The 22,076-nt window shown below is 39.5% G+C and overlaps 1 protein-coding gene across 1 annotated transcript in view; it reads left to right on the forward strand.

Moving 5' to 3' along the window:
- The window catches only part of LOC121960373 (palmdelphin-like), a 57,384-nt gene that overhangs the window by 29,899 nt on the left and 5,409 nt on the right, over positions 1 to 22,076 (forward strand). The window contains exons 3-7 of the mRNA XM_042510031.1: positions 8,419 to 8,499; positions 10,075 to 10,205; positions 15,179 to 15,293; positions 18,158 to 18,182; positions 19,538 to 19,645. Of these exons, the coding sequence (XP_042365965.1) occupies positions 8,419 to 8,499; positions 10,075 to 10,205; positions 15,179 to 15,293; positions 18,158 to 18,182; positions 19,538 to 19,645 (460 nt within the window). The remainder of the gene's footprint in view (positions 1 to 8,418; positions 8,500 to 10,074; positions 10,206 to 15,178; positions 15,294 to 18,157; positions 18,183 to 19,537; positions 19,646 to 22,076) is intronic.

The raw sequence follows: 22,076 nt of genomic DNA on the forward strand, positions 1-22,076 counted from the left end.
ACCACTGAGTCTGTACATAGTCAATGTCTTTCTCATTTTCTGATCAGTCACGCTGCTCAGATAGTTGGCCATTGTGTATTGTCTGTTTAGAGTCAAATAGCATGGAAGTTTGCCTTGAGTATTTGTTATGGATATCCAATAGTTAATGTAATGTTCTTTTTCTTTAGCTATAATTTGGTTGAGCCAGATTGTGTGAGGGCTGTCCTGAGGCCTTGTGCTGTTAGAGGAGGTGAGCCTGACTCTTCTCTATGTTCTCCTCTTGGCAGTGAAGAGCTTTGTAGTGGTAGGAGTTGAGGTCGCTTGCTTTTAGGTGTTTGTGGAATTTAATGGCTCTTTTTTAAATCTTAATTAAAAGGGGAAACTGTCCTAGTTCAGCCCTGCAGCCATTGTTGGGCGTGTTCCTGTGGACTTTGAGGATGCTCTTACAGAACTCAGTGTGTACGGTTTCAATTGGGTGTTTGTCCCATTTTTTCTTGTCCCATCAAGTTCGGATTTACAAAAGGACCCAATACATCACTACCATACAGTACTATTGGTTTGATTATGGATTGGAATATTTTGAGCCAGATTCTGATGGGTATATAAATGTTTGAAGACTTTTTTTAAAGACCTTTCTCCCCTTGTCTCTGAGATCATTCAGGGCCAGATTGAAATGTCCTGTAGAGGTAATGTTTAGTCCCAAATATGTGTAGATGTGTGTCTGTTATATGTCGCTTCAGCCCAGCAAAAACCTAGTTGGGTTTCCCTGACATCTGGGTCATTTCTGGAAGACCATAATCCTAGTCTTCTCCAGATTAACTGTCAGGGCCCAGGACTGACAGAAGTTTTGCAGATGATCCAGTTGCTGTTGTAAGGCCTCTTAAATGGAGCCAGCAGAGTCAGAAAGGGTGAGGCCGGGAATATCTGATTGTTTTGCCAGATCATCAACATAAATGTATATACATTTATATATATTGTATATATTCTCTATCTCTTCCTTTTGTAAATACAATTACATGTCTATGTCTGTCTATATATATTATTTCCCTCCCCTGTACTGTGAGCATTGCCAACCCGGAAAAAATTCCTTGTTCCTTATTTGTTGAACTTGGCCAATAAATGTGATTCTGATTCTGATTCTGATTCTGAAATATTAAACAGGGTGGGGCTGAGACTGCAACCCTGTTTCACCCCTCTACTTTAGGGGAAGAAATCTGTTTCCGTATTACCGATTTTCACAGCACATTTATTATTTGTATACATTGTTTTAATTATATTATAGATTTCCCCCCTACACCTTTTTCAATTAATTTCAGGAACAGACCATTATGCCAAATTGAGTCAAATGCTTTTTTGAAATCGACAAAACAAGATTCTTCTTGTTTTGGTGGACATGTTTATTAACAAGGATGTGGAAGGTATAGATATGGTCTGTAGTTCTATGTTGTGGTGTAAATCCAATCTGACTCTTTCTCAGGGCAATATGATCTCTGAAGTCGGAAGTCGGAAGTCTTGCAGTTGGCAGTTGAGGATGATGCAGAATAACTTCCCCAGGTTGCTGCTCACACATACCGTATGACTTGATAATTGTTCGGGTCCAATTTGTTTCCATTTTTAAGGGGCAGGGGTTGGGTTGGTGATGGTTGGGCCTGCAGGTCTCTTCACTGCCTGAGCATAGCTCAGTGGGCGGAGGTTGTTGGGATTTGGGTGGAGCTCGAGGAGGATCATAGTTGCCCTGGTGGGGTCTTTGTGGGGCATGATGAGGAAGATGAGGATAATCTGGTCTCCAATGGGGTTGTCTGGATGAGGGACCAGTGGGATGCCTTGTTAGTCTAAGGGGGCTGTGGGTTAAGCTGCTCCTTCTACGGGGTGTGGACTGGTCCCTATTGAGACCGACGTCTTTCAGCGTCTGGGCGAAGATGGGGACTGTGTTTTTAGATAGGTGGGCGTGATCGTAGAGTCAGCTGATATCTAGAGTTGGGTGGTGGGCAGGTGGGCAAGGTGGACGTTGGGTCTCAGGACACAGTCTTTGGGCATGCTGCTGTTGATCCAGTGGATGGTGTCGGGGTGGAAGTCTTTCCTTGGGAGCAGGGTTGACATGACCACTCTGCCGTTGGGGAAGGTGGTGAAGGCTTTCTCTATCACTCTCCAGAGTGACTACGACACTCTCTCCTGCTGGTTCCTCAGGTTGTTGGTGCCAGTGTGGATGATTATGTGGCTTGGAGACACTCCTCTGACAGCAGTTCCATGGCATGTTTGGACACCAGATTTTAGCCACTTTGTGGGTGGGGAAGTGTTTTTTGCCATTTAGGAATTTGCCATTGGAGTCTATGTCCTGTTGGGCCCTTTCCTTTATAAGGAGAAAGTCCCACTCAAATTGTTTGATGTTCCCCCGCACCATGACAGTTCCATTCTTATAGATATTGACTGTCATCATGACAGTTTCTGGGTCTTCCTTCTCTTCGAATTTGAGTTTCCAGCTATTGCAGATCCACACTTTCTTCACAGAGGCGTAGTGGGCACTGGTAGTTGAGTGCCATGCTAGTGGTTGGTCTGTGAGGAAGATCAGATTGCTGACGCCTCCACTCTTGTATAGATCAGAAAAGAGTGTCTCAGCATTTATCCTCAGTATTTTCTGCTTGCAGTTTCAACACTAAGCTAGCTTGATGCTTAATAGTTATTGTTGTAGTATGTATAAATCCCTTTGTAGCATATATGACAATCTCACTTACTTGAGTCTGGGGTCCTCTTCTCAGCTTGGTTTTAGTTCACCAGCAGGACAGTGGAGTTAGCTGTCAGTTGGCTGTTGGTTCTGCTGAGCCTCTCAGAAGTTTTTTACCCCAGTTTTGCTGTTTTCGCGCTTCCAGGAAGGAAATTCTTCTCAATAATTATTTCCTCTTCTTTCTTCTTTTAATTTTGTCAGGAAACTTGAAGTTTATCTCATTTTAAGACTGAAAAGAGTGAATATCTTTAGGAGCTCTTGAAGATAGCAGCTTTCTCTCTCAGAATGTCAGAATGTCTCTCTCTCTCTCTCTCTCTCTCTCTCTCTCTCTCTCTCTCTCTCTTTCTCTCTCTCTTGCTCTCTCAGTGAGTCTCTCTCTCTCTCTTAGTTTAACCCTTTGAAACCTGGAACAATATCAGTTGGCTTGTGCTGCATTCAGACAACTTTTACATGCATTAAAATCTTTGAAACTTGAGTAAACTTGGGTAAATTGTTTGTTTTTTTAAACACTGTTAATAAGGCAATTGGCAGCTTGCCAAGAGATGCCCCACACATGATTATAAGTTTTAAAAACAAAGTAGGCAAGCAAAATTATTGAAAGCGGCAGAATCTGAAAAATGTAAATGAATGTGCTCTCCAGAATGATTATCTGTACTTATATGTAACCTCTGGTATTCCCTTTAAGATATTAGGAAAAATACACAGTATTATCACTAGATTCCTGTGAAATGGCAGACGTCTAAAAATAAAACTGGTCACTTTACAACGAAAGAGGGAGTTTGATGGACTATCAGCATCCAATTTATTTCTAGGCTCTTACCTCTCTTCCACTGACAAATTGGTTCAGCGGAAACACCTCCACTCCATGGCTTAATATTGAGAGGAATTTGGTGGAACCAGTTCACTTGAATGACATTTTATGTTTAGGCCTCTCTGTTAGAAAATGTAGAGCGAGGTGCGGTCAAATAATGGCCTACACAATTCTATTTTTTTAAATTGATAAGATATATAACTGCAATTCACAATGGCATACACCAATATTTCATTATAACTCATTCTGGATATTTTACCCCTCCCTAATAGTATACTTCAGGTAAACCAACACATTTTCATCCATACTTGTCACATGGTGCCGCTCTGTGAGTGAGCCTCTGCCTCTACTTATGACGTTTAAGGTATTCGTCTGTATCAGCTGTTTATGCTCCGAGATGCTGTTATCCTTATGTCAACAATTGCACATGGTGGGATGTTGTGGCATGTTGTTATGTTTACACAAAAGCATATGGCAACCAACATGGACTGTCACAATGGTTAGGCAATAATGTCACGGATGGTTAGGTTTAGGCAAAAGAGGCACATGGTAAGGTGTAGAAAAGCAACCTTACATCCACGCTGGAAGCAAACACCAGACTCCTGCATGAAAGTTAGGTGTTGTCTGTTTTTTTTTTTTTTGTTGGTCTATCCACATCCCCACCCGCCTGCCCTATAAGTGCACTCACACACCTTACATTACACGGTAACAGGCAGCCTTATTTTTCGACGCTTTCCTTCAGCATTTCATACGCATGCAACAGTTGCCATCCGGTCCATGTTCTCAAGTGCCTGTGTGCCTTGCATCTGGCCATCCACCGGTGTGTAATAACAATGCCAACAAGATGTCTTTTCTGGACATCATGTAGGTGTCTTTTCTGGACGTCAGAGATGTCATATACATGCCTTTTTTGGACCTACTAGTCAAGTCAAGTCAGTTTTATTCATAAAGCCCATTATAACAAATCACAATTTGCCTCAGAGGCCTTTACAGCATACAACATCCATCTGCCCTCAGACCCTTACATCTACCAAGGAAAAACTACCCCCCAAAAAGACTATAACAGGGAAAAAAAATGGTAGAGCAACTGAGGAGGGACCCCTCTTCCAGGAGGGACAGACAAGCAATCAGTGTCATAAAAAACAATGAAATTACAGTAATGACATAAAGGAAAGAGACAGAGAGAGAGAGAAAGAGAGAGAGAGAGAGAGAGAGAGAGAGAGAGAGAGAGAGAGAGAGAGACGGGGGGTCTTTTCTGGATGTAGTACACATGTCTTTTCTGGATGTCATATAGATGTCTTTTCAGGACGTAGTATACATGTCTTATCTGGATATAGTATACATGTCTTTTCTGGACATCATATAGATTTATTTTCTGGACATTTGCAGGACATCACATTTGTAGTAGGCAACTGCCATTACGTTTGTGTGATATTTAATATGTCTGTGGGTTTATTACATTAAACGCTTCAGATTTGTTTTAACTTCATGATTTATTACATTTGTGGGATTATTACATCAAAAGCTTCAGATTTGTATTACCTTTGTCGTTAATTACGTTTGTGGGTTGTTAATTTGTTTGCAGATGTTACAATACGTGCTTCAAATCTCTTAAGAGACATTCTACTTGTTATTTATGCAGTAATGAATCTAATCAGGAAATTATCTGGGTTAATTAAAGGACAGGTCTCATCAGTTTATAATACTTTGTTAGAACACACACAAACTTTGATTGATGTATTGAAGATTTAGAATAAGAAGTGCTCGGAATCATCAGTAGACTGGACCTGAGTTTGAGGAAATGTTTCAATTTCTTCACAAAAACTAAATCATAAATTAATAAACCTGAATTTCACATATCAGACTTATTTGACACTAAACAACATTGAATGATCATTATATCTTCAAACTGCTTCTGTGATGTGATAAAAGTTAACTGGGACAATGTTTATCTAGAATTGTGGGTGTAAGAATAGACTGCTCAACAGCATGTATGCCAGTTAATGATGATTCAAGGCAGAGCTTTTACTCTACTCAAAGGCTGCTGTTACTATCAGCATGTACTGTAGCTATAAAACAGACTACACACCACACACTCTTTCTATTCAACAGTGGGTTTATTCTTTGATTGACCTTTTTATCTGTGGAGCTCTCTGTTGCTGGGATGAACGCTGCAGGACATGTTATGCTTGAAGCAGGGGAGGACTTAACATGAAATATGACATGAATTTGTACAATGGAATTTAGAGAAATGAGGAGGCAGGTCAGATGGTGCAGGTTTATATTTTTTTGTTATTCTTCTACCTATCTGTTACTGTCTTTGTCATGATAGTAAGGATGTCTGGGCTGTTATTGATTGATTGATTGATTGATTGATTGTCAAATATGTATTTTATTTGTTGTTATGTTCTGTTGTTGTTTTTTCTCTATTGTCCTAATATTTATGTGTTGTGATACTGACAGCAGTTATTGGTCAAAAAAAGAGACAAATTATTAAAAATGAATAGTATTTCTAAAAGTATATTGATTGTTATTGTTTATTGATTATTGATTATTATTAATAATATTTTTTATTTTTTTTTTTTTTTTTTTTTTTTACCTATTAACCTTTTTTTTCTCTAAATTTCAGGTAATTTTCTTGTTACTGTCCCACCTCAGACTGCTGAATTTGTGATCAAACAGCACTGAGGAAAAAGTGACCAGATCGCAGCTTGTCAGCTGTGGCAAACTGAACATTAAAAAATGCACCAACAACTGACATCACCATAAATAAAGTTTGAATGCAAATGGCATTGTCCTTAATTTTTACACCACTGTGTATATCCCTCAAGAAGAAGGTGTAAACATGGTGTAAACACAGTTGTCAGTTTACTGCTACGTGTAGGGCAACTATAGCTACAGTTTGTGATTTGACTGCCCATTCACAGGCTCTAAGGGTTAAATATTTTTCATTGTTTTTTAATTATTTTCTTTCTAATGGTGATAATAGAATGTCTCACATTAGTCGCTTTGACATGATTGCTGCTGCAAAAAGTTAAGTTAAGTTAAGTTTTAAAAGGAGAAACATTATTTTGTTAGAGGTAAATGGTTGCGGTAGGATCGAAGTAACATTGTGAAAAATTCTAGAGGCCCTGAAAATACCAGACTGCACCTGTGTGGCCTGGATGTTCTTCTTCAGAACACCGTCATTTGAACTCTGCATACCTGAGCATACCTGAGGAAAACAGCCATGTTGAGTGTCTGAGTTTGACAGTCAGACACAGACAAAGATAGGACTATAGATACCAGCAGAGGTAATCAGGGAGATCCCCTTTCACTGGAGCTTAGAGCCAGTCTGATCCAAGATCCTTGAGCTAACTTTAGCCCACAGTGACCCCTGTCACTCTGACATCCAGGAACACAGGACAGTATGTGTGATAAACTATGGTAAACTTCCCCCTATCTTGCCAGCACTGTTGCTCAGCTCAAATCTGTTGGATAAAGCAAAACCTTTCACTAGCTCTAGGACTGTTGCTCAAATACAGATTACACTTCCACACCACGGACACACAGTGTCTCGGAAAGAGAGCCATCTCTCTCTCTCTCTCTTAAACTTGGGCCAAACTCTGATGAAACTGTAAAACTAGGCAGTGCTGATTCTGTTAAGACTGTTAATCAAGATTCTGTTACAGTACTGCCTAGTTCACAAACATAATTTTAGTGTACTAATTAGCTGTAACATGAGAGTTTGTCAACAGGCTTTAGGCACCATACTGTTTCCTAGAGGCAAGATCATACTCTGTTACTGCATTGTGGATTTGTCACCTAAAATGTTTTCAGAATCATTGAGGTTACTGTTTAAGTGTCAAATAAGATTGTTTGCTACCAGCTGGCTTTATGTGTCACAAGAGATGAACTTGCAGTACATCAGGGGATCATTAATTGGTTGGGTACAGCGCAGTGCATTCTGGCAGTTGATGGTTTTCCTCATCTTGAGCTAAAGTGAATGTCATAGTCTTTTTCCTTTGTTTTAACTGCTCGAGCAGTTCCAACTTTCCAGTAGTTTCTGTGTTTCTGTACTGCTGAGACAGCCTAGTTTTTTTAAAAGACCATCTTTCCAGCCATAAAATACTTAATCAAAGCCGTCTGAGCAATGTGTTTTTCTGCGATTATCCAGTCAGGACAAATATGTGTCCATTATTAAAAAGTAACCAAACCCCCAACCACTTTTTCAGTTAAAAGCAATATTCATGGGTATTTAGTGGTTTTGCTGATTGATTCAGGTCCAACTGTTGACATTTGAGAGCAAAGCATTAACATTGTGTATAAATATCCATAGTGACTGCCCTCTAAAGGTTGAAACCTGCTGTTGCAGCTGAATTTTGCTATCAGCTGATCCTGGTAGCAGGAGCTGCTTTCAACACCAACCAGCACCCTGTCACTGCCTCGTCACCACCCTCTCACCAACAACTAAGAACTTTGTGTGTGTGCAGTTGATTGGGTTGGTGATTGGATGTGTCTTAACCCCCCCTCCTAGCCCTGCCTATTTTTGAGAACTGTTCACAGTTCAGGGAGAAGGCACTCATGCCAAAAGTGGGGAGATTGCTTACTCATTCAGTTACTTTTAAATGTCCAGATAAACAAACTTTATTTATGATGAGTTATCTTTTCAGTATTAAGTGTTTATTAGAAGGGAATGTTCCAGCAGTTGTCGTGAACAAGTGGAGACATACAAACACACATACACACATGCACTCACAAACACAAACACACACAGGTAAGGTCAGGTCATAAAGGTTGTGTTGCTCCTAGCTATTTATGACTGTCCAGCTGTCAGCTCAAGGTTGAAGTGTCAGCATAAGGAACAACAGGTGGAATAGTTTCCATGCAGTGACATGATGTAAACATGTTTGATTTGTCCCCATAGGACAAAAGAAGAATCCAGGAGAACATCGCCAAGAAAAGGAGACAGATTGAAGAGGAGAAATTAAAACTCCAGTACATAAAGGTACTTTTAACAGCAGGGATAAAATGTACTGCAAGGGCTGTGTGAAAGGTGGTTTTCATGTAGAGCTGCATCCTAATGAAGAACACTACAGAGTAGAATGTGTCTCCAGCAGACACTGAACACAGACTGTAACATATCCTTGGATGAACTCTGGGATGAAGGTTTTGTGATTTAATTTACTTATGTATGAGTGTAAGTAATAAACTCTGCAACATTCTCTGTTTTGTTTCTGTAAGAACTCAGACACAATGTAAAGCAAGGCCAGACCTTCATTTCAATAACAATGACTGGAGTCCCTCTTCATCAACATTATATTATAACTTTATTGTTCCTATTCTACCCAGAGCGATCTCAATCTTACATTAGTGCCACAGTCAATCTCAGCTGGCCCACAGTCTTTTTTTCTAAAACAGTTCTCTCATTTTCAGTTGAAGAGGAGTAAGGCCCATTTCACACATGCAGTGTTGCAATGTCACCGCTGCATCACTGCTGCGTCGAGTACTGTATTTCCACATTAATAAGCATAAATTCCACTCATGTATGAAATCATGCAAGTTCCTGCATTGCCGACAACACAGTTCTGCAAATCTTTCAAAAATAAAATGCATTGTACCAGCAGCTGATGGGATTCTGTCCACAGAGATGTTGTCAGAGGACTTTTATTTTGAAAAGGTAGCAGGAAAGTTGGAGCAAAACAGACAACATCTTTTCTATTTCCTCATCTCTGTAACAGAGAGAGACTTTTAAACCAAGGTTAAAGGTGGTATAAAGTCAGTATAATCATCAAAACATCATTTTCACTGTTTGTTTCTGCTCACAAACACGTGCTGCAAGTGTGGAAAATCAGCGAGCCAACATTTCTCTAGATTTGCTGCAGCTGACAAGCTCCTGATGAGTGCTGGCGAGCAGTGTGCATGCTCTTGATAACATGGGCGTCGAAATAATGAACAACACGTTCGGCACTGCTCACACACTGCTGACATGTGCAGTGTGAAACAGGCCTAAGAGACATCGAGATGCTTCACATTGATCATAGTACTGATGATGTGTTTCAAACAAGTGACAAGAAAATGCAGTTCCTCTGACAGCCACTAGAGGCTGAAAAGACCATACTGGAATGCCCAACTGAAATAAACATGTTTACCCCCTGGCACATAAAACAGTTTTGGCCTGTGCTGCTAATTTCAACACTCATGATTCATGATTCATAATTCATGAGTTATGTATAACTAAGGCTGGGGCTGCTTGAGTGGCTTGCTGTCTGTGAGGCATGAGCCTCTCGTTCCTCCACAGCTTCAACCCCTCATCCAAATATGAACACTTTTGGCTCCAAAAAGGAGGTTCAAAGAGAGAGAGGTTATGGTCTTAAACGACATCACACCACTTGGCTACAGCACATGCACAATGAAATCTGGTCTGCATTTACAGAAAGGCTCTATCTGTTTTATTTAGTAAATTACCCTTGTCGGCAGTGTAGGTGAGCACTTGTCACTTACAACTTCTGAAATATGAATGGAACTCTAATGTTGGCAGGTAAAAGTGAGATGGCTGTGTGTCGGTGTGTTTGATTGACAGAAGAAAGCCCTGAGGGAGCAGTGGCTGATGGATGGCCTGAGTCAGCAGTCGGAGGAGGAACAGGAAGCCATGAGGCTCCAGGCTCAGGACATACAGCAGCAGAGTGATGAGCTGCAGAGCAACATCCTCAGGTACCTGCAGTAAATCCCACAATGCAGCCCACACTGGACACAGCAGGCAGAGAGCTGACACAGACAGCATATCATGTGGGTGAAGCATTTATATTTGGTTCAGCTGCACTGAATCATTTACAGACAGAGTGAAACTTAACTCATCCCAGTGGAGACAATCCATTGGTGCAGAAACAAATAACAGACTCTGGAGTTCCATGGGTCAAACAACATTTCACACTGGCTGAAAATTACTTAGAAAATTCCACTCAGTTGCAAAGCACAGCACTTCAGCAACCAGCCACTTGTTCTGTCTGGACCAGGGCTCTTAGTTTGTTTAAAAAGCTTTGCAACTGTGGCAACATCAGTATTAAAAGAAGTGGTGTGCTTGTCGAGTTAGCAAATGTTAATGGTTTTTCATAAAAATTATACCTCAAATAAACACAATTTAATTTATTTGCCAGCTGAACAGCATAACATCTAAAGTAAAACCATTCACGGAGACAGTATTATTGCTTTTACATAGACCTGTCATCAGTTTTAGGCCATCCCACACAGATTTGAGGTTGGTCTTATTAAATTTGGATTGTTATTTTGTTTGTTTTTTTCCCTTATATTTTAGTTTTGCCTTTGCAATTTCAACCCAAACAGCTTTTTTAATTTCAGCATAAGCAATTTTATCCCATTTTTAAAAAACAGCCCTTTTCTTCTGAAGCAGACTTTGCAGTGTCTTTGGAGATCCAAGGCTTGTTATCACATTATCCACACAGAAAGACATATAGCAGCATACTGAATCTGTCAATTCATCCATGCTGTTAGATGTTTTCTGTCCCAGAGGGCCAGAGTTCTCTCCTTGCTCCACACCTGGACTTCACTCATCTGCCCTGTTGACCCTATGTAGCAAAGTCCTGTATGAGGGAAGCAGATGTACCATGATGTGGTCAGAAGATCCAAGAGGACAGCCAGCGACAGACTTATAGGGCCCCCTTGAAGAGCTATAACACAAGATGACTGTGGTAGCAGTTTTGGGATGAATACATAAAGTTACACAGTGAATGTAAAGTTCCCATTCCATAACCCTGTCAGGCGACCTCTCTTCACTCACAGTCCCAAAGCATCTCCAAACATTCCTCTTGCCTGTGGCCAAGAAAATCATTTTACTCAATTGGAAAGAACAAAAGAGACAGAAATAAAGTTAAGAGAAAAACATGGCGAGGATGTACCTTAAAATTCACATGGGGGCCATATAAATTTCAGCAGGGAACTGGAAAAATCACCTGTATTAACATCTCATGCCAACAGCAATGAATGTGATTATGTGCACAGAGGGACCAAATAGACTTTTTCCCATTTGAGTTATTCAGTGTCAAGGATTTAATTGCTTAAGATCATCAGAAAGTATCTGCTTTAAAGTTTTTCTTGTCAACAGAAAAAACTCAGATGGCATAGCTACCTGACAGCAGACAAAATTTCCCAATAGGAACAAAAAGATGAGAAGTGTTTTGTTCTCATCTTTTACTCAGTACTCATCTCATGATCCCTTAGATTTACTGCGGTGGGTACCGTCACTTTAGGTTGGGAACCACTGCAACCAGACCAACACTGAAAGATGCCCTCTCAGTAAAAGTAATACATGTACTCTTATGCCATTATATTATCATTTTATTTGACAGTAAATGAAAAACACAACACACCTTAAACCCAAATGACTATAATATGTCTGGTATTTCTTTATTTAATTGTTCTTTGGCTTATAAGAGGTGCAGATTAAAACATTGCAGTTGGCAGTTCCTCCTGCAGCTGTGTGAAGATTCCTAAAGACTCCTAAATTACAATATCTATAACAAAAGGCTGATGTAAGAAGCTGCCTGACATTAGTTTCATCAACATATTATCCCTGAGATGCTCTCTGACAGCAGATGTGCAGGAGTAGGGAACACTGACAGGCATAGGTTGGCAAGGTGCCTGTGTGATGTGAGTGAGGTCCACTGTGGGAAGCAGTGAGGGATCAGGACGAGACAGTTTAACCTGAACTACCTGTCAGCAGCATGTGTGTCAGTCAGAGCATAGACGGTTAACCTTTTCTTCATTACATAATAGCACAAATGAGCCCTAGCTTTAGAGTCTGTACACAACAACAAGACATGCAAGCTTCACAGCCTCTACACTCACGCAGTCCTCTGTGCTGCTGGAAGGAACTCTGGTTAACAGTGTGCTGTACAGCATCAAGTAAGGATGTGCAACATTTACAAATTTGATCCATTTCATCCTTGTAACTTATAACTACATATTTCTTCATTATTATTATTTAGTGATCACAGCATACTACATAATTTTTTTTATATCAAAACAAGTCTTTGAATGATAGTGCTTTATATGATGAGTATTGCATAAACATGAAGAAAAGCATTATTAACATGTTTACTTATGAGACCTATTGTCCAATTGATGCGGACCATTTCAAGGTATAACCACCAGCACATTCAGTAAACCCACTAGTCAAGCAAATAAACAGCTATATCTCACATAGGAAGCATAATTTTAATCCACAGATCAATATCATCCAGACAGAAACAGTCCCTCTACAATTCTCACACACTTCCAGACGATCTAAATCCAGCAAACTAATTTATCCAAGCCCATTATTACATCCATAGATATCCACGAACTGCAATGGCATCATTTCAAGGGTTCATATTTCTCCACATATTGTCCATAATTTCTCTTGTCCCACATGTAAAACAAGCAACTCCAGTACAGATGACAAAACGGAGGCCAACTCCTGACCTTTTGATAGACGCCTTGATGTAGCCAATAGGATCTTTCAGTGCTGGAGCTTTAGCCTCCATAGCCAGCAAGGGCCTGAATTGAAATGATGTGATGATGGATTCCTCACATTTTCTGGTTTATAGCCCATCAATACCCTGCATTGGCCTGATGGCTTATGATGATGGCTTGTAGTCACTGAGACTCCTGACCTCCAGAGCAGGTTTGACCTCCTTCCTACCACAGACTTATACATGTACATTAAAGATTATCAAACAGCTACTATGCTGGTTTTATGGGAAAACAGAAAACAGACATCTGGCTATATTAGTTTTTCACTCGATGCATTGTTTTATCCTCATAAAAATCCATACAAAGTGTACCTGGCCCCTGTCAAAAAAGACACTTGTCCACCAGGCCCCTGTCAAGAGATGCTTGACAGGGGCTGCCTAACCACTTTTGTGGGGGAAACCTGCATTGAAGAAAGTCACACATATTCTATGTGAAAATGTAGCTAGCTAGCTAACGTTAGCTGTGTTAATTTTTCATATGTAATGTTAATCTTTGATGTTATGATGATTATTTATATCTCGGTTATATAGGCTTTGTTTTTAGTCTCCGAGCTGCTCATCAAAACAAATGCTTTTTTTTTTCATTATTTTGCACTGTACCACATAAAAAATGAGTGGTACTTTGAGTAATTTCTTAACCAGGATAGCTTCTCTTTTACTTTTATTTGAGAAGGTTTTTTTGAAATAGTGATTTTCATGTGAGTTATTGGGCTAATAAGTTATAGAAACATTGTGTCCAATAGTTCATCTTCCACCTTCTCTTCCTCTCTCTCTCTTTGTCTCTTTCTGTCTCATCCCAATAAAACTGAGCAGGTATAGCTGTGGCTGGAGCAGCTACGTGACCTGTCCACTGTCAGTTCGCAATCAGTCCCCTGCGCACCTTGGTTCCAAAGTAGAAGCCCATAGTTAACCCTTAGCTAGTATGAAGTGAAGTGCAAGGAATTTAACTGTCATCTTAGTGAGTTTGTCTTGCACTGGTTGTGGGTACGGTTTGAAGGGGGCATGTCATGTACACCACGAATGTAATGTGGACGTAGCTTAGTCTCATTAGAACAAACACACACACACACACACACACACACACACACTAAACACCTTTAAATCACCTCAACACTGCTAGTCTCTATCCACAACCCATGTCTTGTGTTGCTTTCATTAGCTGTAGCTTGCAGACAAGGTCCCACAGAGGTCCATAGATTTAACATGTTAGATATCTTGAGAGAATCTGCAATGAAAGGGAAAAAAATTCCAGCTAAAATAAGCAACCAATGGTGAGTTCAAGCACATAGTCTGTGAGACAGAAAACACATTCTCATCCCAAGTTGTCACATGTTGCTGCTTTGCAGTCGACTTCCATGTATCTTTCTGCATCTGCTGTTGACAATCTGGGCTGCTTCTACCATGATGTCAGCAAATGCACACAGGGGGATGACGCTGCATATGGTTATGTTAAGGCAGCAACAGCACATGGCAACCAATACCAGGACATCAACAAACGCTCATGCTGGCATGGACGGTTAGGTTTGAGGCACATGGTAAGGTGTAGAAAAAAAACCCATCACATTCAGACAGGATACAAACACCAGACTCCCACATTTAAGTCAGGGATTTGTTGGTGTCTTTCACTTCTCCCCTCTATAGGCACCCTCATGCTCCTAATATTATATCTTTATATTACCGGCAGCATTTGAGCCTGGCGCCGTTCAGCGGTATAACATGCAGACACAGCATGATACATCATGACTGGTTCTGTCCAGCTGTGTTGCCACCCGAAACCATCCAGCCTTTTGGGCAAGGTGCCTTGTCGTCACAAACTTACATCAAAAGCACTCTCAAAGCGGGTTTTTTTTACAAGTTCATAATGAGTGTGGGCTGAGACCAACTTCACATTACATGAACTAATATTAAGTCATCACTTCAAAGCAGAAGCTTTAACATTCATAACCACAAGGTCATTTTTTTTATTAGAAAATTGTGTATTAAAATACATTACAAAAAAACGCTGCATTACTACCTGCAATGCTATATTTAATAGAAAAAAAAACCTACAGCAAGTGTGTGTTGCTTGCTTTAATAAACTTCACTCCAACATATGCTGCTGTAAGTACAGAACTGCTGAGAGTTCTTGTTGCAGTAACACAGCTCTTTGCTCTACAGAATCGAGGAAGAGATAGAGACCTTGGAAACACAGGAGCTTGTCATCTCTGCCAATGAAGAAGTGGTTCTGAAACAATTAAAAGAGGTGGAGAGGACTGCTGAGGACATTATCAAGGTAGGCTCAAACAGACATCTCTCTCATGGTGTGTGCCTGTACTGCCCTTAACACGGCTGTGAGCTGCTCACTGATTCATGCTACTGCCACAAACAACTCCTCCCCTCTCAGAAATCAGTCATCATGATCTCTAATAATCCTTTAGCTTTTAACAAACTTCATTTACTGATTTCTGATGTGAAGTCAAGACATGGGTGTATGTATCTGAAGCTCCTCACAGACATGCTGAAAAAGAAGTGAAGCTGTAGCAGACACTGAGGGAGAAACACTGTGCACTCACAGGCTGCTTGATTTGTGCTCCTCTGCTGGAAAATATGGTCCCTCTCAATGATAAAAGTCCCATCACTGCTTTAAGCAAATTCTTTGTGTCATCACAATTAATAAACAGCTGATTCATTTAGACTGAAAACAGCACTGCAGGTCAAAAATGGATGTGACCAAATTGTTTCGGGTACAGAGAGGATTTTTAGTTTCAGTAACAAAATCGAAATCACTGAACAGTCATTTATAATACTTCAAGACACTTCAATCATTTCATCCTCCATCTTCATAAAACACAATCCTAGTGTAGGTTTAATGCTGCATCATTATCAGACCCAAGCTTCACGTTCAGAACCCAATTATTTCCCAAACACACAAAAAAATATTGCAATTATGGAGTTTTTTTTCTTAATGCACTCATAGATCATTAGCAAGTATTATTATTATTATAATGATTAGAATACTTTGGGTTTTTTTTTTCTTAACACAGAAATGGTCATATAGTAAAATTGACAGTAAATGTTCTTAACAGATATTTTTTGATGAACTTTTCTTTTTCTACAGTATTTCTTTTTCATGAATAATTAATACACATGTATGAAAAACATGACATTTTAAACCCAATTACATATACTTTGTTTAGCATTTTTGTACTTTTGATTTAAACATCCTCAATTACTTGAGTCTCTCCTGAAAACCATTTGTGGCAAACCTCCAGAGATGAATACTCTGTAAATATAATTAATAATATGCATTATAATCCAATTGTATCATTAAAACAACAAATCAGAGCCATATTTTCCTACCTATATATTATTAATTTTGCAGTGAATTTTTTTTTACTCTCAAGTAAACACTGTAAATCTTTTAGATGATATTTTAGCATGTATTAGTAATATAACATCCCATGTTTGAAATGTGCTGTGCTTCCTCCTTTCCTCTTGGTCAGCCACATTTGTTAAAAAAGCGGTATGGCTTTGTTGAAGTGTGGAACATTCTGATTGGCATAAAGATGTCCCATCTAATAAGTCTGAGCATCAAGGTGGTGCATAGACTTTAATCAAAGCTAGACACTGAACCAAAGATGGTGCCTTTTCATTCCAGTGGAGTAGTACCATTCCTCCTGCAAGCCCCGCCCATGAGTGACCACCCAGCTCATAGACTTTAAATCATGATGACATCACAGATTTTTAAATAGCTTTTCTTGGCTCCAGGAAAGGCTTACAAATATATAACCAAGATTAAAAAATTCAGAAGAGAAAGAGTCATAGGTAAGCTTGTTTGCAGATGGAGGTGTCCTGTCAACAGTTTGACAGATGTCTCTTTTATAATGGAGGTCTATGAGGAACATGCTTTCTGGGCTGCAGGGGATTTTTTGCTGTAATATTGTGAGTGGCCAGCAATGAAAAATTTGCTGCAAGGATGAGTAGCTTTCCTGGGGGTCTAGGTGTCAGATGACACGAATTATAGATCTCGTATTCCTAAAAAAATGTATGTCCATTGGAATGGATGGATGATGTCAATGTTATCATGTGGTCTAAACATTGTGTGCACCTTTTAGTATCTAATTTGTATCAAATATGGAATTGCGAAACAGCAACAACTAGCCCTTGTTTCCATATAAGGATTTGTTGTTTCAAATGTAAACTCTCAAATGTAAAAGTTGTCCTAATAATCAATGTACAGACTTGTCACTGTCAGTGTGGTGGTCCATCTGTCTGCAGAGACCCTGCCCTCTGCCTGGATATGATAATTTCCTTTCATATGGCTGTGTTGGGGACATCCCTAGGTACAGTGTGCAGGTGAGGTTGGAAAGTTGGGATAATTTTGGACACAGTGCTAAAAAAACAGTTCCTACATAGTATACCTTAAAATCATACATTGTAAAAAACGATGTCAACTCTATTAGTAGCCTAGTTTGTTGCAGCTCAAGTGTGTGGTTGGTCAGTATGACATTACTGCAGCTGCCTGTGCAGCCTCAGATCATTACCAGCCTCAGGTCCAATCACAGCACAGCTCAGTGCACAGTGTAGCTTCAACCTTACAGTGTCTCTTGGAGGTTCTAGAAAGCTGTGACTCTGTCTCCTGTGTGGGTTATAAGAATTGGGATATTCAACAGAATCTAGCACTTTCTTTGATTCTCCTCTCTGCTAAATCCACTCAGCCCTGCTGCCTGTTGCTCCTCTCTAATCTGTGCTTGTTGCTAACAAGATGCAGTCATTGAGGACTGTGTGGGTGTGCTTTGCTTCACAAGAGGCTGCTTTGAGTGAAGGTTGTAGGTAAATGCGCTGCTCACATGGTGGGCGTGCAGTGTGCAGTGCGCAGGGACTAATCTGCATGATGTGCTCTCTGGTTGCTGTTTGTATCGTGACTGAAAGATCCAGTGAAATAACTGTGACTCTGATAGGATTAAGGAACAACTTCAATTTCATTTCTTCTTAAACCACATTAAGAGGAAATGACAATGAATCTGCCTTGCACCTTGTACCTTGATGTGACTGTCATGCACTGCTGATGCACCATGAATGTGTAGCACTGCTGTGATGTTCACTTCCTGCTATTCTGGACACTTTGACCCTCAACTGCTCTATCTTCACACATAGGAGATAAATGCAGACTTCCACACAGGTAAACACTTTTATGGCATTTTGTGTTGCAATCTGTTACAGCTTTTCTTTCAGTTCTATTTCTGGTCAAAAATTAAATGATTTGTGAGACAAGGTTTGATTTGCAGCAGTATTAATAGAGCTGACATTATTGTTATTAACTAACAAAAAATGATTTAAATAGTCATCATGTCATAATGTATTTTTGATATAAGCTACTAATCTATTTAACCTCTGTTGTTTATCATTCAGGCACAGACAGCAATGACTGCTCATTTTAAGGTCTCGTTTTATGATCATAATTAGATGTATTTTATTATGTAATGCTTATAATGTAATGTTCGCAACAGTAATTCACCCCCTTGGTGTTTTTCCTGTTTTGTTGCATTACAACCTATGATTTTAATGCATTTGGATTTTTTTTCTAAAACATCTACAAAGAATAGTCAAAATTGGTAAAGTGGACTGAGAAAAAACGTATTTCAGAAAAAAATAGAAATATTTCTAATAAACTCAAAATTGATGTGTACATATGTATATACCCCTATTCGCTATCAAATCCCTAAATAAGACCTGGCGTAACCAGTTACCTTCAAAAGTGACATGTTTAGTTAAATTAAGTCCACCTGTGTTCAGTCTCACAGTCACATGATCTCAGGGTATATACAGCTGTTGTGAAAGGACACAGAGTGTGCAGCAGCACAATGTAAGGTTTATCACTGAGCAAGCAGCACCACTAAGGCCAAGAAGCTCTCCAAAACCAGGTCAGGGACAAAGAAATAGAGAAGTACAGCTCAGAGATTGATTCTAACAAACATCTGAAACTATTAGCATCCCACTGAGCACCATCAAATTCATTTCAATAACATGGGGAAAAAAATGACACATTATTTTCTGATCGTGTAGAACTTTGTCCCTGAGCTATTTGGAGAGATTCTTGGTCTTCCAAATTGTCCCCTTTCACATTACTGCTCATGTACAAGACATCATGTGTAAGTCAGTGACCTAAGTGTTAGTAGTGTATTTGTGAAGCTGTGTCCTCCTGCTTCCAGCCAGACCACATCCTGACCTCAGACGTGTACTGAACCCAAACAGATTATTTCCATCTGAATGTTTTCCTCTCAGACAAAAAACAAAAACATATTATTCAAACATGTCAAACTGTCCCTTTAAATTCTAACCTTGTGATAATAGGCTTAAGACATATAACACAGACACCACTGTTTTCTTGTGAGCTATCAGGACATAATCCAACCCATGATAATGCTCTGACATATCAGTATTAGGAGATCCTTAAATGGTGATCCTATAAATCTTGCTAAGCATGGCTTTCCTTAGTGTTTTCTTGTATTTCACTGGTGACATTTTTCTCCTCAGATTTGATACATCATGAACCCTTGTCACTCCCAGATATCCCATCACTCATCCCACTGACAACAAAAAAACCTCCCATACATGAGCTCACTAATGAAGCACCAAAGAAAGGTATAGATGTCACTCTGTGTATGTGTGTGTGTGTGTGTGTGTGTGTGCATGAACATCATTTTGTCCTTTGATGATGGATCACAATGTTGTCAGCATCAGGTGTTTGAAATATGACAGGTCACAAGAGGTACACAGTGGGACAGAAAAGAAGTATCATTTACACTGTGGACAGATTTTGATGCTCACCAGTAATTTCACATTGTCTCTCTCAGGTTCTATAATGCTGTTTCAAAAGCTGTCATTTAATTTCACCAGGATTCCAGATATGAAGCAATTAGATTCATTGTGAGGAGAACTGAACATTTCCCTTCCCACTAGTTTTAAACTTTTCATCAGAGACAGCAATGTTTCCATCAGGAGGAAAAGACTGGAGCCCCTTCACTGAGCTGCAGCCTTCAGCATGTGTTGATGCCTCTGCGTTTTCATCAGAGTCCAGACGCACAAAGACATGAGGCAGATATACATGCACCCGCCTAGAATATGTCATAAAAGAAAAGGTTGAACAGGATTTCAAATCTATTTGATAATGGATCCAAGGGTGAGACGTGCCACACCTCATGCACTATAATCACAACAGAACCCACATGCACAGTTACCTTCTATTTACATCAATATGAGCAAAATATCAGCAACTCATCTAAGGTTAATATGGTCAGTTTTCTATGGGAAAATATAAGCATATCAGTGTAAACACACAGTCCTAACAAAAGACAGCAGAACTTTCTGTGCAGCACTATCCAAATGGCTCACTGCTCATGCTCCAGACATTTTTTTGCTGAATGGTTGCTTAACAAAGCAATTTTGAGTTATCCTTCTGTTGGAGAGTTTGCTGTGCTCATGTGTACAAAACAAATTCCTGCACAGGAAATGCTTTGTTTTTCGGGTGCTGTGCTCTCCCTGTCACCATTTGATGGAAAACGTTTTCTGGAACAGTAGAGTCCAGGGAGGTGAGTTCTACATACAGTTTACACTGTTTTTTTTGGAAAACTGGAAGGATGATCCAGTATGCCTCTTTGTGAAGCCGTGACTTATGTCAGCACCTTAAAGGAGATGATGAGATTTTTTGTAATTCCTAAAATGTTAGATCCACTTTTGAAAAGCTTTTTGAGGTGAAGAAAAGTGTCATTTTTTTTTTGAATAGAGGGTTGAAAAAATTTGAAAAATATGCGCTTGCTGCAGAGCTTTTCCATGATTTCCTGCAAAAACATAACCCTTGTTTCCTGTACATGTTGCAGTGTTGTGTCTCATCTTATCTAATCTTATAGAACTTTTTTTGATGTCCCATCTAGACCATGTCACAAATACTTTTCAGCATTTACTGTATGCAACCTGTGTGCTGCTCAAACATCAACACCCAAGGCTGAAAAAAGGGCACAAGTGCCAAAAACTGCAGTTTCTCTACCGGCCCCTAGAAACTGGCTCCAAAAAAACAGTCAATCCACATAGTCAATCCACATAGACCCCCATGTTAAAATGCCCAATGTTACTGAAGAAATAAACATGTTTACAGGCTGATACAAAAAAAAAAAAGAAGAAAAAAAAAATGTTTTGGTCTCTATAGCTGATTTCACTGCTTATGATAGCTGGACCGGGACAAGATTTTTATATGACTTACCTTAACATAGCTTACCTACCTAAAATACATTAAGGCTTAAAGTTATGCATAAATTAGGGCATGGACACAGTGAATATCAGCTGGGTGCTGCCGCCAACCACTAGCTGTTTGCAAGCCTGCGTCATCTCAGCTTAGTCACTGACGTTGACCTCCTGAACGTGTGTATGATTTTGATGCCTTTTGGTTTTTTTTTTTCTTCTTTAATATCAAAAAATAATATTGCTTGGCTCTTTTACTAGATAATTGTCTTGCTCATGAATTATCCTTGGATGAACCCAGCAATGTTAATGATGCAAATGGGAGCATATGCTAGCCAAAGCATCAAAGAATTTAGGTTGATAATGAACTCCTTTCAAAATAAAGGTCCAATGCATAAGTAAGCTAATGTTATGCAATGGCCACACAAAACTGTCAATACTAATGCTAACATAACATTAAAGTTACACTGGGCTATGTATGAGGCAGAGCTGAGCACCTGTCAGTTGTGGTAGTGTTTTTGTCAAGTTGTAGTGTTGGTGAATATAGAAAGGGGAGCTGTCCAGTGTCCCAAATTTTCATATATTTGTTTGTAGTCTTTACTTATTTCTTGCAAATTTTAGGGTCAGTTCTTCAAAAGTTGCTCTTTTCCTTCTTCTTCATGTGATTTTAAAAGAAATCAAGCCAATTTGCTCAGGTTTCAAAGTCATGAAAGTCAGTGATCAAGGATAACAGCCAAATTATACAACATTTATAGAAACTGTTCAGATGAATGGTTAACAGTGAATTTAGTGACTCAAGAAGGAAATCTGAGAACTTTGGCTGGACTTTGTAATATTA

Source organism: Plectropomus leopardus, chromosome 21 (assembly GCF_008729295.1).
Source record: "Plectropomus leopardus isolate mb chromosome 21, YSFRI_Pleo_2.0, whole genome shotgun sequence".
NCBI classification, from domain to species: Eukaryota; Metazoa; Chordata; class Actinopteri; order Perciformes; family Serranidae; genus Plectropomus; species Plectropomus leopardus.